At 43.8% G+C, this 18,535-nt stretch overlaps 1 protein-coding gene across 1 annotated transcript in view; it reads left to right on the top strand.

Annotated features, from left to right (window-relative positions):
• Positions 1 to 18,535, top strand: part of LOC122771480 (xylosyltransferase 1-like) — an 82,875-nt gene that overhangs the window by 34,886 nt on the left and 29,454 nt on the right. The window contains exons 2-3 of the mRNA XM_044029074.1: positions 10,933 to 11,518; positions 17,244 to 17,416. Coding sequence (XP_043885009.1) covers positions 10,933 to 11,518; positions 17,244 to 17,416 — 759 coding nt within the window. The remainder of the gene's footprint in view (positions 1 to 10,932; positions 11,519 to 17,243; positions 17,417 to 18,535) is intronic.

Genomic DNA, 18,535 nt, shown 5'->3' with positions numbered 1-18,535 from the left:
TCTGTGAGACGTCCACTATCTCTCTCTCTTTCTCTCTCTCACATGCACACAGGTTTTGCGCAGCATGCTTTTAAGCACTCTCTTTGACTTCCATTCCTTTTGGACAATCTAACCAAAGCATTATCCATTTAATGCCTAACCCTAACTTTAACCTAAGCACAATTCAAATATTAGCCCTAGTTCCATCAGAAATCAGGTTCTGCCTCATTAGGACCTAGTTATGGTCTCCAAAGTCAGTGTTTATGCCAGAAAAAAAGTCCTGAAGAGGTAACAAACAGGTTCACATACAGTATAGATCAGCTGCAGGATCCCAACGCACTCGCCTGACCCCATGGACGTGGATTTCACAGCGGGGAGTCTCTGGTGCGGTGCCATTCAGCAGAGGCCCACGACCATGACGTCACAGAGAAATCGCTTGCATCTCACACACACACACACACTCGCATACTCGCACACCGCACACAGACGCGGCTCCTCCCCCGCTCGGCTTTCTTCTCATCGCCGTGGTGAATGGAATTGCATGGCTGTGCAGTTCAATCACTGTCAAGTGCAAAGAAAAGGGGTCTCTTGTGCAAAATTTCATGATTCACAATTGATTAAATAGGGGTGTCATTTCATGGCTGAACAGGGAGGGGTGCGGGGGAGGAGCGGGCGGAGGGAGGGAGGGAGGGAGGTAGGGAGGGGTGAGCCTTTTTTTCATGCCCTTGTGAGATATACTGCTCAGAAAATCTCCTGATGGCCGCCATTCAAGAGCTGGAGATGTAAAGTTGTGGGCTTTATTTATTATAAAGAGGTCCAGTATCTTCTTTAGATTTGATTAAGGGCTTTCACGCCCAAGAGCCACATGGACCGAATGTTCTGTAGGTATGATTTAGATTCCTGTTGTCATGTGGAAACTTCCAGGCTTCACCCAGAGGGGGAGGGAGACGGGGGACAGAGGGCAGAAGGAGAGAATGTATATATCATTGCACTGCACTCACTGTACTTGAGGACAGTGAGTGCAGTCCTAATGGGGTTCGAGAGAAATGTGTCAGTTCTGTATTGAGTTTCAAACCTCAAACTGCACCTTTGAGCTTTCTTGGTTGCATTCAAGTCAGAGTTGTTGGGACCTTGGGACCAGATCTTCACAGGAAGACAACATTTCATTGGTAGTCACACAGCTAACCATGCTTATTTCAAACCTGGTCAAACTTAACTTAACTCTCTCTTGAATAGTTTTAAAAACAAGTCTCATTATCTACATAAAATCACAAACCAACTCTAACTTTTTTGATGACTAAGACTAAGATTTCAGTTTGGTGCCTTTAGTGCATTTGGAGAACATCACAGTTTCTCTCCATTAGCTCTTGTTGAACTGAATCCAACCATCATGGTTTATTTTGAGTTGTTGCGGAGGAGACCGTCAGCATCCACCGTGGTTTGGACTTTAATAATTGTGTGCTGTCGAAAATGCACTTGGTTACACTTTCTACTTAATATTGCTCATTTTTACACACGTTATACATCCATTTATTAAATGTTTACACCGTGTTTTCAATAAAATACAGGCTCGGGTCGGATCTCCATGCTCTACATTTGTGGGAACATGATATCTCAATAACTTCATTCAAATTTGGCACACATATTTACTTCAATTCAAGGATGTATTGATTAGATTTCCATACATACACTACGGACATTTATTTATGGCTCAACAGTGAGAGGATATCAATTAAACTGCGGAGTGAAAATTATAGTAGTGAATTATGGTTGTTTTATCATCATCATTACAGCTGTAGAGAAGCACTGTGGTGATTTTTAACCCCATCTTTACTCTCACTGTCCTCTTACTCTACATTCTGTGTAATCCTGGGGCAACGCACAACAACGCAAACCCACAACAGACACGTTAAATACTGCACATGTATATTTTAACAGTAAACCGTGTCAGGCACATGTATAGAGAGGAGAAAGCCCCTCAGTGGACCTGCTAATAAATAATATGTGAGCAACTTTGCACTTTTTGTTTTGTTTACTCTGAGTCATTTACACCCTCAGGCTTGATACCCTGCCTGGTCTCTGGCTTCTGCTGCCTCCATCACAGAGAAATCACATATTACTGCACACACACACACACACACACACACAGACACGCACACTTACACAACACACAGGCCCCAGGGTAAACTAAAATAGTGATGAGTGTGTGTATGAGTCTGCAGAATTGTGTTTGTGTGCATTAGAGACAGTAGACAGGTGTGAGGTGTGCGATTGTGTGTGTGTGTGTGTGTGTGTGTGTGTGTATTGAGTAATCCATCTAAGTAAGCTGCTGGGATGTCGAGTAAAGATTTTTAAGGTGAGAAGGCAAACCGAACCTCGTGAGACTCATGCAGGACGGCTTCACTTCAGCCACATACTTTGGGGATTTGAGCTCAGACTTTGCTCCCACTGTGAGTTTCCTTGTCGTCAAAATGAGGTTATGTGAGGTCGTCTCTCACCCGTATTTCTTTTTTTTTATTCAATTTAGGAGGAAGGTTGCTGAGAAGAAGAATCCTGATTTCAACACATTTATAGTTTTTTTTTTTTGTCCTCCTTATCTCTTTTTTTTCTCCTTCCACTGGAGCACTTTGTAGCTAAATTAAATTCTGCCCATTAGGTGACTCATTTTTATTTCAAGCTTCTTATCTGATGCTCTTATCCGGGGTGACCTATCGTGAGTGCAACCTGTGAATTAGCTATAATTTGTGGATTTTTTAGACGGTAAGAACAACCAAGAGAAAATATTTTAATGGTCAAGTCTGAGAATAGAAAAAGTCATGCGCGATCATGCGACATTAAGTTTTACTGGCCAGAAAAAGCAGGAGGAACCTAATGGTACACGAGTGTGTCTGTGTTGTACATGTGAGGTGGCGCAGTGTGAAATGCTGAGCACAGTGGAGGCCGTGAACTGTGGTTAAACTCAATAATTCTCCAACTCTAAAAACAAACCCTTTTAATTATGTTAAAACCAAACTCTCACGGCTTATATGGAATTGTTTGTCCTTTTGAGAAACGCTTTTATTTGCTTTCTTGCCAAGATTTAGGGCTGGATCCTACTTACCACATTCCAACACTTGGTATTTTTGCATTTTTGCAGCAATTTCAGCCTCATTTGTGTTTCCGTGGATTCTTTGAGCGCTGAGTTGTACGTGTGTGGGTACTTGCAGATTTCCAAGCAGGTTTCCATGGTTACTTGTCTCTTTTGACAGAGCGTGCGCCATCAACTGGACTGGAAAGTGTTGTGCGCTATAGGGAGCATGTGCAGTTGGCGTACAGAACGACCTGGAAACGGGTGAAATTTAAACCACATGGACTGTATGCAGACCTCTTGTGGACTTGGAAAGTATGGCTCGTCCCTTAGGTTAAAGGAATACTTCATCATTTAGCTTTCTATTACTAGAATAGGGGTAGTATTTTTGAAAAATTAAACCTCAGTCCGCACGTTTTAGACCCACTTGTAGGGGGACAGAATGTAAACAGTGTCCGCCATCTTTGCTAACAGTTACGCTAACAGGACCAAGTGTCACTGGTGGGCACGTCACAAAGAAAAGAATGAAGATATTTCTCGACTCAGGGGAAACTGAGGTTGGGAAGCACAATTTTTCAAAAATACTAGCTAACTATTCTAGTAATACAAAGCTAAATGCTAATCGGTGAAGTATTCCTTTACATGATTGATACTATTCAATTTGTGTATCTTAGCATAGGCATCTCCATTAACAGGTCATAAACCTTATTAGCACTATAGCAAAGCTCTAGTTTGTATTAAATCAAGAATAACAATAAATAGATCATAGTGGTTCTGCTACCTGAGGTTGAAAGAAAGTTTGAGTGTAAGCTATCGTGTTTTTCCTCAAATACTGGCCTGTAGTTGTGACTTTGTGTACCCGTGTTCGTCAGGAGAAGGAATCAACTGTACATTCACTACCTCTGTGTAATGTCCTCTGATTAAGAGAGGATTGCACAGTTGTGTCCTGCAGAGCATCAGTTGTACTCGAAGGGAGATTTCAGTGAACACTATAGTGGAAAATTACAAGATGATGCAGTGGAAGTGAATGGAAAACTGCATTGTGAGAGTAGCAAATGTAAAAGTAAATTTCCTTGTGGCCTTGAAGAAAGTCCTCAGAGAACCCGGCACATTTTATTCATTTCTTCATAATCTGACTTTGTGGTTTTGCTGAATTTAGAAGCGTTTTGAGGAAGAGAAACTCTTCAGTACAGAAGTGTGGGCTTTTTGTGTCGTTGCCCAGTTTAAAGCCATGCGTGCAGAATGTAGACGGTGAAACCATATAATTACAGAAAGGCAGAAGTCAAATTCAACAGTAGTTTGTGATTTCACCACTGCCCCCCGATCTCTGAGAATATCCATGTTTCTCAGTCCGTATGTCTTTGACGTTTTAATCGTTTTAAAGTGGCCAGTTACTGTTATCTGTCTGTCTAAAATGTTTCCCAGGGGAGAGGCACTTTTAAAATATATGTATTTTATGTTTATTTTTTTTCTTTCTCAGGATGTTATGATGGACAGTCAAAGCTAAAATCTCCTCCCTGTTCACCACTTTTGCTCTTGAGGCTTGTCAAATACACACAACAAGAGGCTTCTGTGCAAACCTAAGTCATACTATTCATTTGGTTCATTTAGGGTTAGCCTGTAATCATACATTTCTGTGCTGACAAACATGTTTATGCAATTATACTACATGTGACTGAGTTTCTGCCTCAGTAGGAAGGAGAAATGGGACTGAAGGGATTGACGGACGGGAGGAAAAAGATAGAGAAAGGAAGCCGAGACTAAGGGAACATCTATAACTAGAAGACAGAATACAATGAAAGCTGTAAATCGTGGTCACATATTTCACTTGCCTGAAGAATCAAAGTGTTCTCTTCCCTCTCTGTCCATCACCGTTTGTTCTTATTGTCAGCGTAGACAGTTCAGACTCTTTGAAACTCCAGGACCTTTTCCTTTCGTTCTTATTGTTTTTGAATCTCAGTGTTTGATACCTACACCTTGAATCTAAGATCATAGACCGGGACCAGCTGTGTTTGCCCCCCCAACTCCACAGCTGATAAGCTTATAAGTAAGACGTCTAGGAAGTCACTAAGCATTTAGGTCAACCCCGCTCTACCCCCGCTCTACCCCGGCTCATCTCTCCTCGATGTGTCCTGGGGTGCTCGAGCAGCTGTGAACTGAAGTCTGTCAGTGTATCCGTCTCCTGTGTCATACCAGATGCCACATCTTGCTCAGAGTATCGCAGGGACTCAATCCCGGTGATTAATCTGAGCTTGTTAGCCACATGGCAGGTGCGGCGCAGCAGAATCCGCCCCACACGCGTGTGCAGTCAGTATTCTGTGCCTGGTAAACCTGAGTAAATGTAACGTTTACGCTGTAACGTCGTTGCCTGCTTGATTTGACAGATTGGGAGTAGGGATTCTGAGCAATTCTGCATCATGATATAAATCGAATGGGACCTCGACAACACCACAACCTTCTGCCGTTTTTCTGATATACAGTGTATTGCGAATGCGATTTGAGTTGCAACCTATTACTTTTAAAGTCAAGGTTGAAGAGATTATTTACTGTGTTGCAGAATTTATAACAGGATAGAGCAGTAACATAGGCGATACCATCGAAAGGCTGTACAATGATGCTCGGATGAGAACTTCTAGATTCACTTTTTAAATTAAATCTGTTATCAGTTGGGACTGTAATACTGTACTTCTGTGACACATTAGTTGGATTTCTTGTTGCCTCTTTACATTTTTACTGTTGCGTTGGTGATTATTGTTGTTGCCAATTTTGTTATTTTAATCATGGTTCACAAAGTCGATATCATTAGATATCATATATAAGTTCACAATAGGACACTAACTACAATAGTAATGAGGTTAGAGAGACATGCCTCAGCACTGTATTGGATTTCAAACCTCAAACTGCACCTGCGAGGTTTCTTGATTTCAATACAGTCAGAGCTGTTGGGACCTTGGGACCAGACCTTGGTAGGAAGTGTCATTGTAAAACAGTTTCATTGCACTTGTATCCCACTGAGACCACAGCCAGACAGATCACATGACGTATCATAAACTGCGCTGAATGACACGAGGCCTGTGTACTAGTTCAGGCAGTCAAATCGAGGTGCGTGTCCATAGCTGTGAGACATCCCTCACAAACACTCCCGCTCAATTTGGCGGCGGCCTGTTTAAGCTCTAAAACTTTCCTCTGCCTGTGCCTGTGATGCTGCTCATACATTGCCACCCCTGCATCCATGTGCAGGCTTCAACGGGGGCTCAATATGTTTGCTCATCACCCACCGATATGTCTATGCAAATCAGTGGGGAGTGATGAGGTTGGAGGCGAGACTCCAAAAACAAAACCTCCCTATTGGCAGCCCCCCAATACTCCACACAGTATTCAGAACATACAGCACACAGTAGAGTAGGACGGAATAAACATTCCTTGATCGTGAAATCACTGACAACAGGGTGAAGCTCCGACAGCTTTTAACTAGAATATAATAATCTTACATAAGCATTGGAACTGTTTTGTTTCGGTACAGTACATTAGGAATAGTACAAAAATAACTGGCCCCAACCGTTCCATTCCTTGGTACCCTTCCCTTGGGGTACCAGAGTAAAATGGTCCAGTACGGTTAGACCAGCTCCACCCACAATAGTCAGCTGATTAGGCGACAGAAAAACGTCACTGGCTTGCGATTGGTGGAAATATCCCATCAAAGTCGCAGCAAATGCTCGCAATCTATTCTCATACAAAGCTTGATGTCTCGTGGAGACAAACAGCTACAAAGCGGCTAGCTGCTGGATGTCCTCCATTGTTGTCTGTTGTGTTGCGTTGTGATGTCATAATCTGGTGCTGTCACTCAGTATGTCCAGGTCCCTCTTGTGCTCAATCATTGTCACATGATAAGGTAGGAGCACCCTCTGCTGGATCCGTAGGGATACTCCTTCAAATAGTCTATGAGACTGCAGCATTCATTTCAAACGGGTCATTACAACTCAAAATAATATTGGAAAAAGTGACCGTTGAGAAATACAAATGTCAAACTTATTATCTGAGCTCTGTACACTACTGGATAACAGTGGTTCACTCAGTGGAGGTCTGAACCATACTGTGGATTTTAGGAATAATTACAGCCATAGTTGATGGCGTCTATGCTCTGTTGGCAAACACAGTGGCTTATCTCAGCTCGGCCTCTGTAGGAAGGATGTCTTTTAAAGCTTTGGTGCTGGGAGGGTGTGGTGAAACTGATATGTGCTGCTACCTTGCTCTCTCTCTTGCTCTGCAACAGTAAATCATGGTGTTAGGGAGGAGGGGATGGGAGGGAAGCAGACTGGATGAACACCGCTCTCCTTCCTAGAACGAGGGATGATACGTGGGCCAGGCAGGAGGTGGTGGAGGAATGAGGCAAAGCTGGACATGTGCAGGGAGAGAGATATGTGGCCTTTTTTCTCTCTGGTGCACGGGAGATTGGGAGGAATGGTGGGAAAGGGAGAGGTGAATTATTTCCCCCTGTGGCAGAGGAAATGAGGGAAACTGGAAAAAAGGGCCAGCTCTGTATTGAGAAATGGATGAAACCATTCCCAGTGGGGTGAGAGGGCCAAAACACCCAGCCCCAAAGGCCAGAATTTCTCTTTTTTCTCTTAATGTACCTTCCAGTGATGGATTATATTAGCAAGTACCCCTTCTGCTTTTTTCTCACACTACAGCATCGTTCATGGAGCTGTGTGTGTGTGTGTGTGTGTGTCTCTGTGTTTGCACAACACAACACAACACATACCAGGCAATCCTGGTTTGGCCTCCTTGACACTCCAAGGGAGAAGCAAACATATCCCCTGCAACAATCGATAGCTGCCCCCAGCTCCCAGCCCCGTCTGCAGTCCTGCTATTAATGCGCTGTCCCGCCGCTTCTGCTTTAGAGCCCGGGCCCTGAGATTAAGGAGCAATTGGAGTCCTTTGCTCACAGGAGGGGAGGGGGTGCGGAGGAGGGAGAGACGGGCACAGCATGAAAAATTGTTTATCCAGAGAAATCTCCTCATCGCCAGCTTACAAACACTCCTCATTTCCACTCCAGGGCCACATGGGGCCTACCTCCTCTGCCCCTTATCCATGTCAATTAATTAGCAGCAAGATTTGCAACAAATCACCATCTATTGTGATGAAAACAATTACAGCCAGCTGGGATGCACGTAAGGCAGCTCTGCCCAACACGTTTCAGCTACGACCCATTATATCCAAATAGTTATTTGACATTATAGGCTGGATATTTTGACTTAAAAAACAAAACAAAACACGACCACTATGCAACGCTGAGTAAGGAAAAAATGATCATCTGTAGCACAACCCTCGTTTGCCAGATACGCTATAAACAGATATGCCACGGGAGGAAATGGGCAATAAGAGCCTTTTGTTCTTTACATTTTACATTTTATTCTGAACAAATCCATAAATGCTAATATATGCTAATTTTATTTGGGTAGGGTTTCGTTTTTTACATTTTCACACCGCAGTGTGTAACTTTTAGTTTGTGCTTCGTCCTCGTCAACAGTTACATACATCGTTCTTCGTCGGAAACAAGACCTGACTGAGGGAGCGTTTGCGTGTATAACCCGTAGACCGTATATTAAAAAATAGACTGTCTTCTGGTGATAAGAATATAGTGAGCAGCCACTGTCATCACTCACGGGAGACACCACGACCGGAACGATCTGGGGTTTTGGAGCAGTCGAATTCACTTCTAAAACGCTTGTATGGGTGTGTGTGTGTGTTTACCTGTTGGCAGTCTTGCTTCACTAGTGCATTGTATCGTGCTGCTGCCTCTGTCTGTCTCGACACAGAACAAGTCATTTCCTGTGTGCAGCATGGAAATGTCACTGGGCAAATACAAGATCTCGACACTGCTATACCGAGAAGTACAGAGTTGTGTGGAGCTGAAGGGCATAATCAGCACTGTTTGAACTCACTTGACAATGGTTTGAGTGTAACAGGCTACAGAGTTGCACATTGCAGTTTTAATTACGGAACATTTTGCACAGTAATTGTCGCCCATATCGTATCATGTCTCTGGCAGTGCGACTCAAGGTGGGAGTATCTGCTACTCCAGGGCAAACACATGCTGCCTCTTCCTTATTTGCCGTCTCTCTCTCTCCCTTAAACACACACTCAAGTGAAAACATCCACTGAACACACATAATCATGAACACACACAGACTCATTTTACCTCTGCAAACATCCAGCGACTTGCAGAGTGCATGGATTAGTTTACTAAAGAATTCCCTTTGAAACTTGGCAACTAGAGATTTTCTTTTGAGGTGATCACTGCCCTAAGCAGCTGTTACAAGCGGAATGAGTGGGTTCTGCCATTGAGAAAACATGGACTGTTTAAACTGGCACAGTGAGGAAAGGAAAGAGAGACAAGTAGATGCAAGGGGGTTAGGGCAGGCGGAAGAAGAGATGAAGTTAAAAATAAAGGCAGTGGAGGGAGAAAAGGAAGTGTTAGAGATGCAAAATGGGGAACAGATGACGAGCGAAGAGCGGTGAGATGTTGAGCAGAAGGGATGAGAGGTGAAAGGAGGAAAGTGGAGGGGTGGAATCAGAACGTGTGAAGGGAAGTGGAGGACAAGTCAAGAAAAGTTAGAGTTGCAGACAGTGGCGGGGGAGAATCGCAACTCTGCCACGAAAGCTGAAAAGAAGCTGACGAGAAGACAATTGTCCCCACACCCACCCCCAGCCGGTTTTTCACCACCTTTTTTTTTGTTTTTTCACTTCTTTTCTAAAATACCATCTCCCTCATGTCTCAGAGTGTTAAAGTGTGTCATCCAGCCACTTTTATAATTGTGTGCTGGTACAAGGTGTTTGCAGAGAGAGGGTCGGGGAGTGATGGGCTGAGAACAGCCTGGCTCCAGAGTTAGAAAGACGTCTCCATGCTGAGCACCTGCCTCACAGCAACATCTTGCCTCCCCTGTGTCTTTTATTGCATTTAGCTACCCCCCCCGTGTTTTTCCAAGTCTTGAAAATGGACCAACACATCTGGGGAATCTCTGTTTTGAGCTCTATCTTTCCTGGGCTGCTTTTTGTTGACATGTTTCTCCGCACACTCCTCCCTCTCTGGCTCTCTCCTCTTGTATATCGAGCAAGGTGTGGTGGCCACGCAGCTTCTTCTTTTTTTTAACTTCTCCGTCTGATGCACCATGGCACATTTCAGGCCTCCATTTCAGCGGAACGAGCTGCCGCTTCCTGGAAGCGGAACTCGTGCCTCGCGTCAGCGCGCCTTGGCCTCGCACTCCCGCACTTTGACTCGTTGCCCTTTTTACTTCTTTTCTCCCGTCCCCTGTTCCACTCCTTCGCGTTTAGCCCATTATGTTGGGCAGATAGGGAAACAGTACGTTCAAAAGTTCAGACACATGCTCACTTCATCTCATTTATGCACGGACGCTACACTGACAAGTGAAGCCTTTGCAGTCATACCCGGCACCACTACAGTTTCTTCACGTCCTTACGTGGCTCCGGTGAAAAAAGGAATGCATTAACACACACACACACACACAAACTCACAGTTAAATTTTGTTCCTTTATTCTTTCTGGGTAATCTGTTTACGGAGAGCTGGGCCCATTTGAGGGAGAATTTAATTGAAACCGGGGCTAATCTGATGATGGCGCAGCACAGCAGAGCCCTCAGCTCTCCAACGCCTCCTGTTAAGTTGCACCTTGTTGTCCTCACACTCAGTTGCTCGCTGCTTAATTTCATGCCTCACGGTTCAGCGCAGGAGTGACCACTCATACACGTTCCATTGATTGTTAATCCGACATTTGTTATGCTACGCGCTCACTCCATTCTGATCTTGTTTTTCTTGTTTGTGTCCTCTCTTCCTCCTCCCTCCCTCCCCCTGCTTCCCTTCACTCAGGATGGATATTACTCCCACCGGCCAAAGGAGAAAAGTAGAGTCGACAGCAACAACGAGAACTCCGTACCCAAAGACTTTGAGAACATAGACAATAGTAACTTTGGTGCACGCTCGCAGCCACACAGGCAGTCTGTGGGGGCTACGAGCAGCAAACAGCGTGAGCATCTGCAGGAGAAAGCTCACGCTCAGCAGCAGGCCTGGCGGGACAACTCCCCACACCTGGGCCGCAGCTCGAATGAAGTGCTGCCTGTAGGCCACCAGCCCCTGGCGGTCGGCAACAACTCCTCGTACCCAGGCGGCCAGGCGGTCGCGGGAGTTTCGCGGCAGCAGCACCGCGCCTCACAGGTCCAACAGTCCCAAGCACAGCACAGACATCAGCACTCGCACAGGAGGCAGGTGACCGCTGCGCCGCTGGAGGTCACCTACGACCAGCCACCCAAGTGCGAGATCAGTGGGAAGGAAGCCATTTCGGCTCTCTCCAGGGCCAAGAGCAAGGACTGCCGGCAGCAGATTGCCGAGGTGTACTGCAGACACAAGGAAGGGCAGTTAATGCCGGAGAAGGTCACTCGCTACTGCCACCTTGAGGGTGAGTCCATTGTGTACTTAAATTGATTGATTATTTGATTTTGGTTCATTCGAATGATTATTCCTGTAGTGGCAGTGCAGTCACTTTGTATTCTGCGCAAAAACGTCTCTCTCTGGATGGATCACAATCCATCGAGCCTAAGCACAAGTGCACTTCAGATATAAGAGGACAGACTTCTGTTTAGTTAGCTGATGTTATACATAGGTTACATAGAGAAAATGTAGCATCAGATCTCCTGATATACAGAAGAAAAAAGTCACGCCCATCAGGTGTAGATCTTATTTGATCTGCACACACAGACTTTTTGATTCAATCACACAGGTTCTGATCTGAAATAACCAAAAAAGTAAAAAATAACCAACATCTAAATTACAAAACAGCCCATAAAATATTCAAGTGGAACGAGGAAGGAAAATAACACTATGTTAGAGGTTGAGTCGACGAGGCCTGTGTGCGTGTGTGCGTGTGTGTGTGTGTGTGAAACAAGACGCACAAGGACGAGTAAAGCCTTCACATTTACTTTGTCTGTTTGAAAGCAAACGCCATCGAGGACGAGGCAGTTGCCGCAATGCCCTTTCATTTCTCATTTCTAGTCAATAAAACTCTCAAATCAGGATATCAATAAGCTAATTAAGATTTCTGCTGGAGTTGATTTTTCCGCCTGGCTGACTGAAAGTACAAAGCAAAAAGCAAAACTTTTTGAAATAATGATGCCTGGTTGTCAATGGCCTTTCTGGGTATTGTTTGCCATTTCATTTTCTTCTTATAATTTCCTCCAGCTATGCTGAAAAAAGAAAAAATAATATCCGCAGAGATAAATACAGCGTCTGCTCTGACCAGCCAGGCTTCAGCACGTGGCAAAAATATTTCCTGTCCTTGTAATTGCAGTTCTCATCAAAGGCAACAAACGTCTTCTTTTTGTTGTTGTTGTTGTTGTTGTTGATTTGTAATTGGTGAAAGTGGGGATGCTGCTGTTTGTGTTCTCTCCAAATTGGTTTCCATTTTTCATTTGTTTTGTCGCCTGGCCGCAGAACACAGGTTCTCCTCTTCTTCCTCGCACATGAACAAACGCACACTTGATGTTACATGAGGTTCTGCCTCATTAGGACCGGGCTTTGGTTTCCATGTGGACTACCGGTCCTGAAAAGAGGGACGTAACAAAAACAAATAGGCAAACAATCACGCAGCTATTCACCTTAAGACGCCGCACTTGCTTCTGTTTATTTGGACACGTTCCTTCTCCTTAACCGTAACCAGTTCCTCAGAAATGAGGGTTTTGGACAGGATGCAGCAATGGACAGCAGGGCGGAGGAGGAGCAGAATAAACTATTACACATCCTGACTGTTCCAGTGAGACACCTCCCTGGCTCTCGCTCATGTTAATAGAACAGGAGGAGCCACGGTGTCTTAGCAGCTTCTGTACGGTCCCCCTTCCCTGGGGTGGGAGTATTATTTGTCCGCGCATCATCCGATTTTGTCATCTCACCGTCCCATTCAAACTGACAGTTTGATCAAAAGAGACACAGAAATTGAAAAGGACTTTCCCCTGGTAGCGGGGCTGTAACAACACGACAGCTAAATTAAATCACTTTTCTTTCTTATTCTCCATCTGCCTGCCTGCTGCTTGCCAATGTGTTATCGCTCGCTGTCTCTCTCTCTCTCCTCCCCCCGTCTCTCTCCTCTGTTCCTCTGCCCAATTCCAGTGCTAACCTTGTTAGCAGAGAATTGTCCAATTTGATTTGATCAGCACTCCGTCTTTAAGGCCTTTGCGTAGATTACCTATTGTGTTAGTTCAGGAGGAACATGCTCAACGTTTTATGATAACCACATAACCATAATCACAATATGGCTGGGCTGTGATGCTCCAGAGAGAAATATTAGCTGGAAGACGGTGGGTTTAATCTGACAGTTTTTACAGGGTGGAGACTAGGGGTGGGTCAAAATATGGATTTGGTGATATATGTGCAATATGATGGATATTTTAATTAACAAATAAAGGCACTCAAAAGTCAACACGCTCAAATGAATGACGGAAACTTGGGTGGAAGTTACCCGGCTGAAGAAGAGGGAGTTTACAGCGAGAGATAATGGCTGCATTAAGAGAAGTTCAATACACAGACTTTATGCACTCTGTTCTCTCTGTTGTGAATAAATAGAGAACGTTTTTTTCAGTTACACAGATACTGTGATGCATCATCATGGGATTGTCTTGCACTATATATTGTATAAAGTCTGCTTAGGTGAAAGTGGAGGGACCTTTGGGGCGGGGCTTGTAGTGTGAGTCCCCCAGAGTCCACAGAGCTCAATAAATCTCTATTCTTACTTTGAATCCAACATTTCAGTGTCCCCTTGTGTCTTCTCCGATCAACAGCAGCGCATCTCAACTATGTTTATTGTTGTTGCGGTGTTGCAGTGTTTACCATTAACTACCTCAACTGGGAGATTGTTGTTGTGTTGTCGTCTTTTTTGTTATGGCTGCGGTTTCATCACAGGCCAGGGAGAGAGAAAAAAACCTGGAAATTACTTGTGGTGTCCTTAAGTGTTTTTTTGTTTTGTTTGTTTTTCGTTGCAGTGTGTGTGGGCCACATCAGTAACCACTCTGCAGGGCAGGCTTCAAGACAAACTGACACTTTGGGACAGTTTGACTTTTTTTTGTGTTTCCAGGCGCTTCCTTCGCAGCAGCAACAAGAACGAATGAGGTTTCGGCTACTTAGCTATTAGCTCGTGCGCCACCGAACGTCCCTGTGCAGCATCGTCTCCGTCAGAATGCGGTTGTGTTTAAAGCTGCTTGATGGATTTAAAAGCGTTCGTCCTCTCAGCGTATCCAGGTCTTAGCTGCATGTTTCCAGTTGTAATGACACTGGAGAGACTGACCATGTCCCTGTGAACGGCAGACACACTGGCTTCTCTTCAAAAATAATAATTTGTCCATTTCTCCTGGAAAGCCTGATGTTTGCCATTCACTTTTGTGTTGCCATAGTGACTGTCAGTGATGACACTAAACAGCTACATGTGTGTTGTGATCCAAACATAGAACCCTGAGACGCGTCATAGGCCATAGCCACACGGAAACTGAGCGAAAAGGTTTACCGTTGAGTTGATGAGCCAGGGTAGAGGAGCTATCCTAAAGCAAACAGTGTTGCCAACTTAGTGACTTTATCTGTCCATTTATCTGACTTTTCGGCGACTTCTTCTCAATAAAGAAACTAGAGTTAATCTTCAACACACCAAACAATCTCCACACGCAAGAATATGATGACGACAGTGATGACGAACATAGGGAGAGAGAGAGAGAGAGAGAGAGAGGCGGGACTGTGACATCAAAGTAGTGTATTCGTCAACAAGGAATTTCTAAAAACACAGTTTTAAGTCTACCAAAACACAATTTCTGTGTAGATTAAACGCCAATGCGGATGCAGAGTGTAGTGTAGTGTTAGTGTTATTTTCTTTTATAACCTAAACAACATGTTTTTTGGAGTTGCCTTGTTATGATTTCCTTTGGCAAGTTGGATCAAACTTTCCCAAGGTTTGGAGGCCAGAAGTTCTTCACCTCTGATTTACAGCGTGTGTTTACAAATCTGTCTTTTCAAAGTGCACGTGTTATTTCCACATGTCATTTGCAAAAAGAACAAAAAAAAAAACAAAAACCCTTGTTCAAACCCTCTCACATAAGCAGTTAAAATGGAGGGTGGTGGTAATAAGAGCCTGAAGCGGCACTGGATGATGGGAGGAAGAGAGCAAAGTCATAGCAGATGAGGTGAGGGAGAGGCAGTTTAAAAGATTCATGTTGAAAGGAAGCATGATGAAGAATGATGAGTTCAAGAGGAGACTTCTGTGTGCTTTTCTTTTTTAATGGACCTGCATGGACCTGCAGGTGCAGCATCAGGTCAAACACTACGACACATGAAGGAAAAAAAACATGTTCAACAGTGAAATTTGACATCAAAATTCAAGTTCTCACACACACACACACACACACACACACACCACAGTGCTCATTAGTTCAGCTAGCTTACATAGCCAACACTGGCCAATTATCTGTGTGCAAAGCAAACCAGTGAACCTTCTTAGCTGTCCACCAATTACCGTTCAATCTGATATGGCCCACAGCAGCTCCCCCCTGAGCTGTCGCTCTCTCTCTATCCCTCACACACACACACACACAGAGTGAAAGAGAAAAGCAAGAACTAACTATGAGTGATCGACAAGAGCCACGGTCAATTAAAGCCAAAAGAGCATGTCATTAACCTCACCTTGGTGGTCACACCCACCTTTAAACAAAGCCGTGATGGACACCTGGCCTTAATGTTGAATGGCATTAGTTGAACGGGGGGAGGGGCCGTCTTGTCCCCGCGCTGTCACCTCATAAAGAGAAGACATGTTGGACACATGCCTTCCCATTTGAGTAATTACAGAAGCTGGAGCTCAGTCGCTCAGTCGAGCCGGGAGGGTTTTTTTTCCCTCTCCTATCAGGAAATTCTCTCAATGTTCCCTCAGATTTGTCGTCTCCTTTATCAGAGACAGACTTTTGGGAGCTGAAGTCCCAAATTGTAGCCATTAATCTCCTTAAGGCACATTGTGTGAACACACATGTCCCGCGTGTGTGTGTGTGTGTGCGAGTTCACTCTAATAACTGTAGATTCAAAAGCAGCGTCTGTGATATTGTTCGGGGACAGGACTGGAAGGTGTTTGTTAACGGAGGTGCACCTGCGCTGTGAGGTTTCCAATGACTCTCCGGCGACTGTTGGCATCGTTGAGTTTGGTGGTGGCTCTGCAGGCCTGGACGAGGGTGGCGCTGGCCCGCGTGCCTTTTTTTTTGTCAACTGTGTGAAATCCGAAGCATCTTCTGGGAGTTCTAGCAGAGAGAGGAATGATACCACACTGTCAAACTGTGCTTCACCCTGGAAGCCCCCGAGAAAAATGATTATAGGATTCCTGTCTGAAAGAGGATAGTAGTTACAGTGTGTGTAGTGTTGGGTTGAAATTGTCATAGCTCCAATGCAATCATGTTAGAAAATGGATGAGTGAGCAGTGGTTTCTGTGGCACTGTTTCTTTCCAAAAGCACGGCTGCAATAGATGAATGACTTCTTTGTTCTTATTTATTCATCTGTTTATTAATATTTTATAGTTGCAGCATGACGTTGGATTCCTGCGCATAAGTGTGGCTAGTTCTGCCTCCTGAGAAGGTCTAGTGAATTTGAATGAGAGAGCGGAGGAGTTATTTACCTGTTTGTGTGTGTACCTGTAGGTTCACACACACACACACACACACACACACGGTGGGTTTATTGGAGCAGTTTGTATTAAGCTCTTATTTTTACAAGAAAGCATCAAACAAACAGATATTTCCTCAGCTCAGATAGAATGTAAACTACCCACTGTTGTTAACTGTTAATTATTATGAATATGCTAATCGCCTCTCAAGCCGCTACTTACTGTGTTGCTTAGCAACCTTGTTGCGTAGCTGTTTTTGTGTTTTGTTTATTAAAGGAATAACATTTAATTATTATTAATGACTATATTCATGAGACTTTAAATTAGCTTGCTTTGTCCTGTGAACATACAGTACGGTAGAAAGACAGTTCTGTGTCGGTTAAAAGCCCAACTTAACAAATAAACGTGATTTTGTAATCAAACCTACAGATCGCTGCTGATTAGCAGCTGTTCCACTTGAATTTGAAACTGAGTGAATATCATGCAATATTAACCGTCATTCTCGCACAGGTAAAGCCAACGTTAACGTCCAGTGGGATGAGGATTCTGCCGAGAGCTTTCCGTTGAACCCGGTGAGGATCGCGTTTGTCCTGGTCGTCCACGGTCGAGCCGCTCGGCAAGTCCAGCGCCTCTTCAAAGCCATCTACCACTCCTCACACTACTACTACATACATGTCGACCAGGTAAGCCACGCAGAGACGCTGTCAGTACAGGGCTGGGAGATACGCACTAACAATCATAAACCCATGACATAAACCTATGTCATGTTTTTTTCTTTTTTTAAATCGCCCTAAATAGACATGGGTCATTGAAAGTGTTTGAATTTCTTGTTTGTTACAACGCCATCCACTCTTTCATTCCCTGCATTGCTTGATGCACGTTGACTAGGCCTAAGCCATGATTACTGTACAGTACAGTACACCACTGAGCCCTAATGGTGTACAACCCATTTATACAGCTGCAGCAGCTGATGTCAGCAGACTGTATATAGCAGGCAATATGTCAGGCAACTTGTCTCTTCACCGGGACGACGGTCGGAGACTAATGGAAGTTAATGCTGAAGCCATTTTATATAAACTCAGTGTGCATTACCTACATAAAGTTTCAGTTGTTACATGTATGAAAATAAGCTCCTTTGACCATAACACTGTCCCTCATAACAGACTGAATGATAACTTTGATCTTTAAAAGGTTTAATGACTTTTCACATCAAACAGTATATCGTCAGAGAATTTAAAAAAATGATATATATATATATATATATATATATATATATATATATATATAAATATTTATCTTAAGGGAGACGGAGCTTTTGAAGTGAAGAGATTCAAGATGCAGGTACTTCCTGCTCGAGTAAACACAACAGACAGAGTCAGTGGCTTCCTTTAAGGCGAAACACTTAATGTCCTTTTATCGTTCTGTTTCCTGATTGCACCTAATTTTAGTTTTTATTATTTGTTATTGTTTCTGTTATTTGTTTCTGTTTTTATTTGTGAAGCACTTTTGTTCTGTGATTTTTCTTCCATATCCTCTTGTGTAGTAATTGTGAAAAACAAGGGTTCAAATTCAAGGATACAACGATTCCAATTTCCTTCACAAATGAAAATATTCTGCCGGTTGGATGCAAACTTTGAATCATACTGGAAAGCAAAAATCCACATTAAACTAGGGCTGAAACAATTACACGATTAATCGATCGATTATTAAATGAATCGTCAACTATTTTGACAATCGATTCAGTGTTTTCAGATTTTTCAGCTTCTTAAAAGTGAATATTTTCTGGTTTCTTAGCTCCATAT

This window comes from Solea senegalensis, linkage group LG6, assembly GCF_019176455.1.
Source record: "Solea senegalensis isolate Sse05_10M linkage group LG6, IFAPA_SoseM_1, whole genome shotgun sequence".
Lineage (NCBI taxonomy): Eukaryota > Metazoa > Chordata > Actinopteri > Pleuronectiformes > Soleidae > Solea > Solea senegalensis.
Note: the sequence above shows the minus strand (reverse complement) of the source record. Positions and strands in the feature narration are given on the sequence as shown.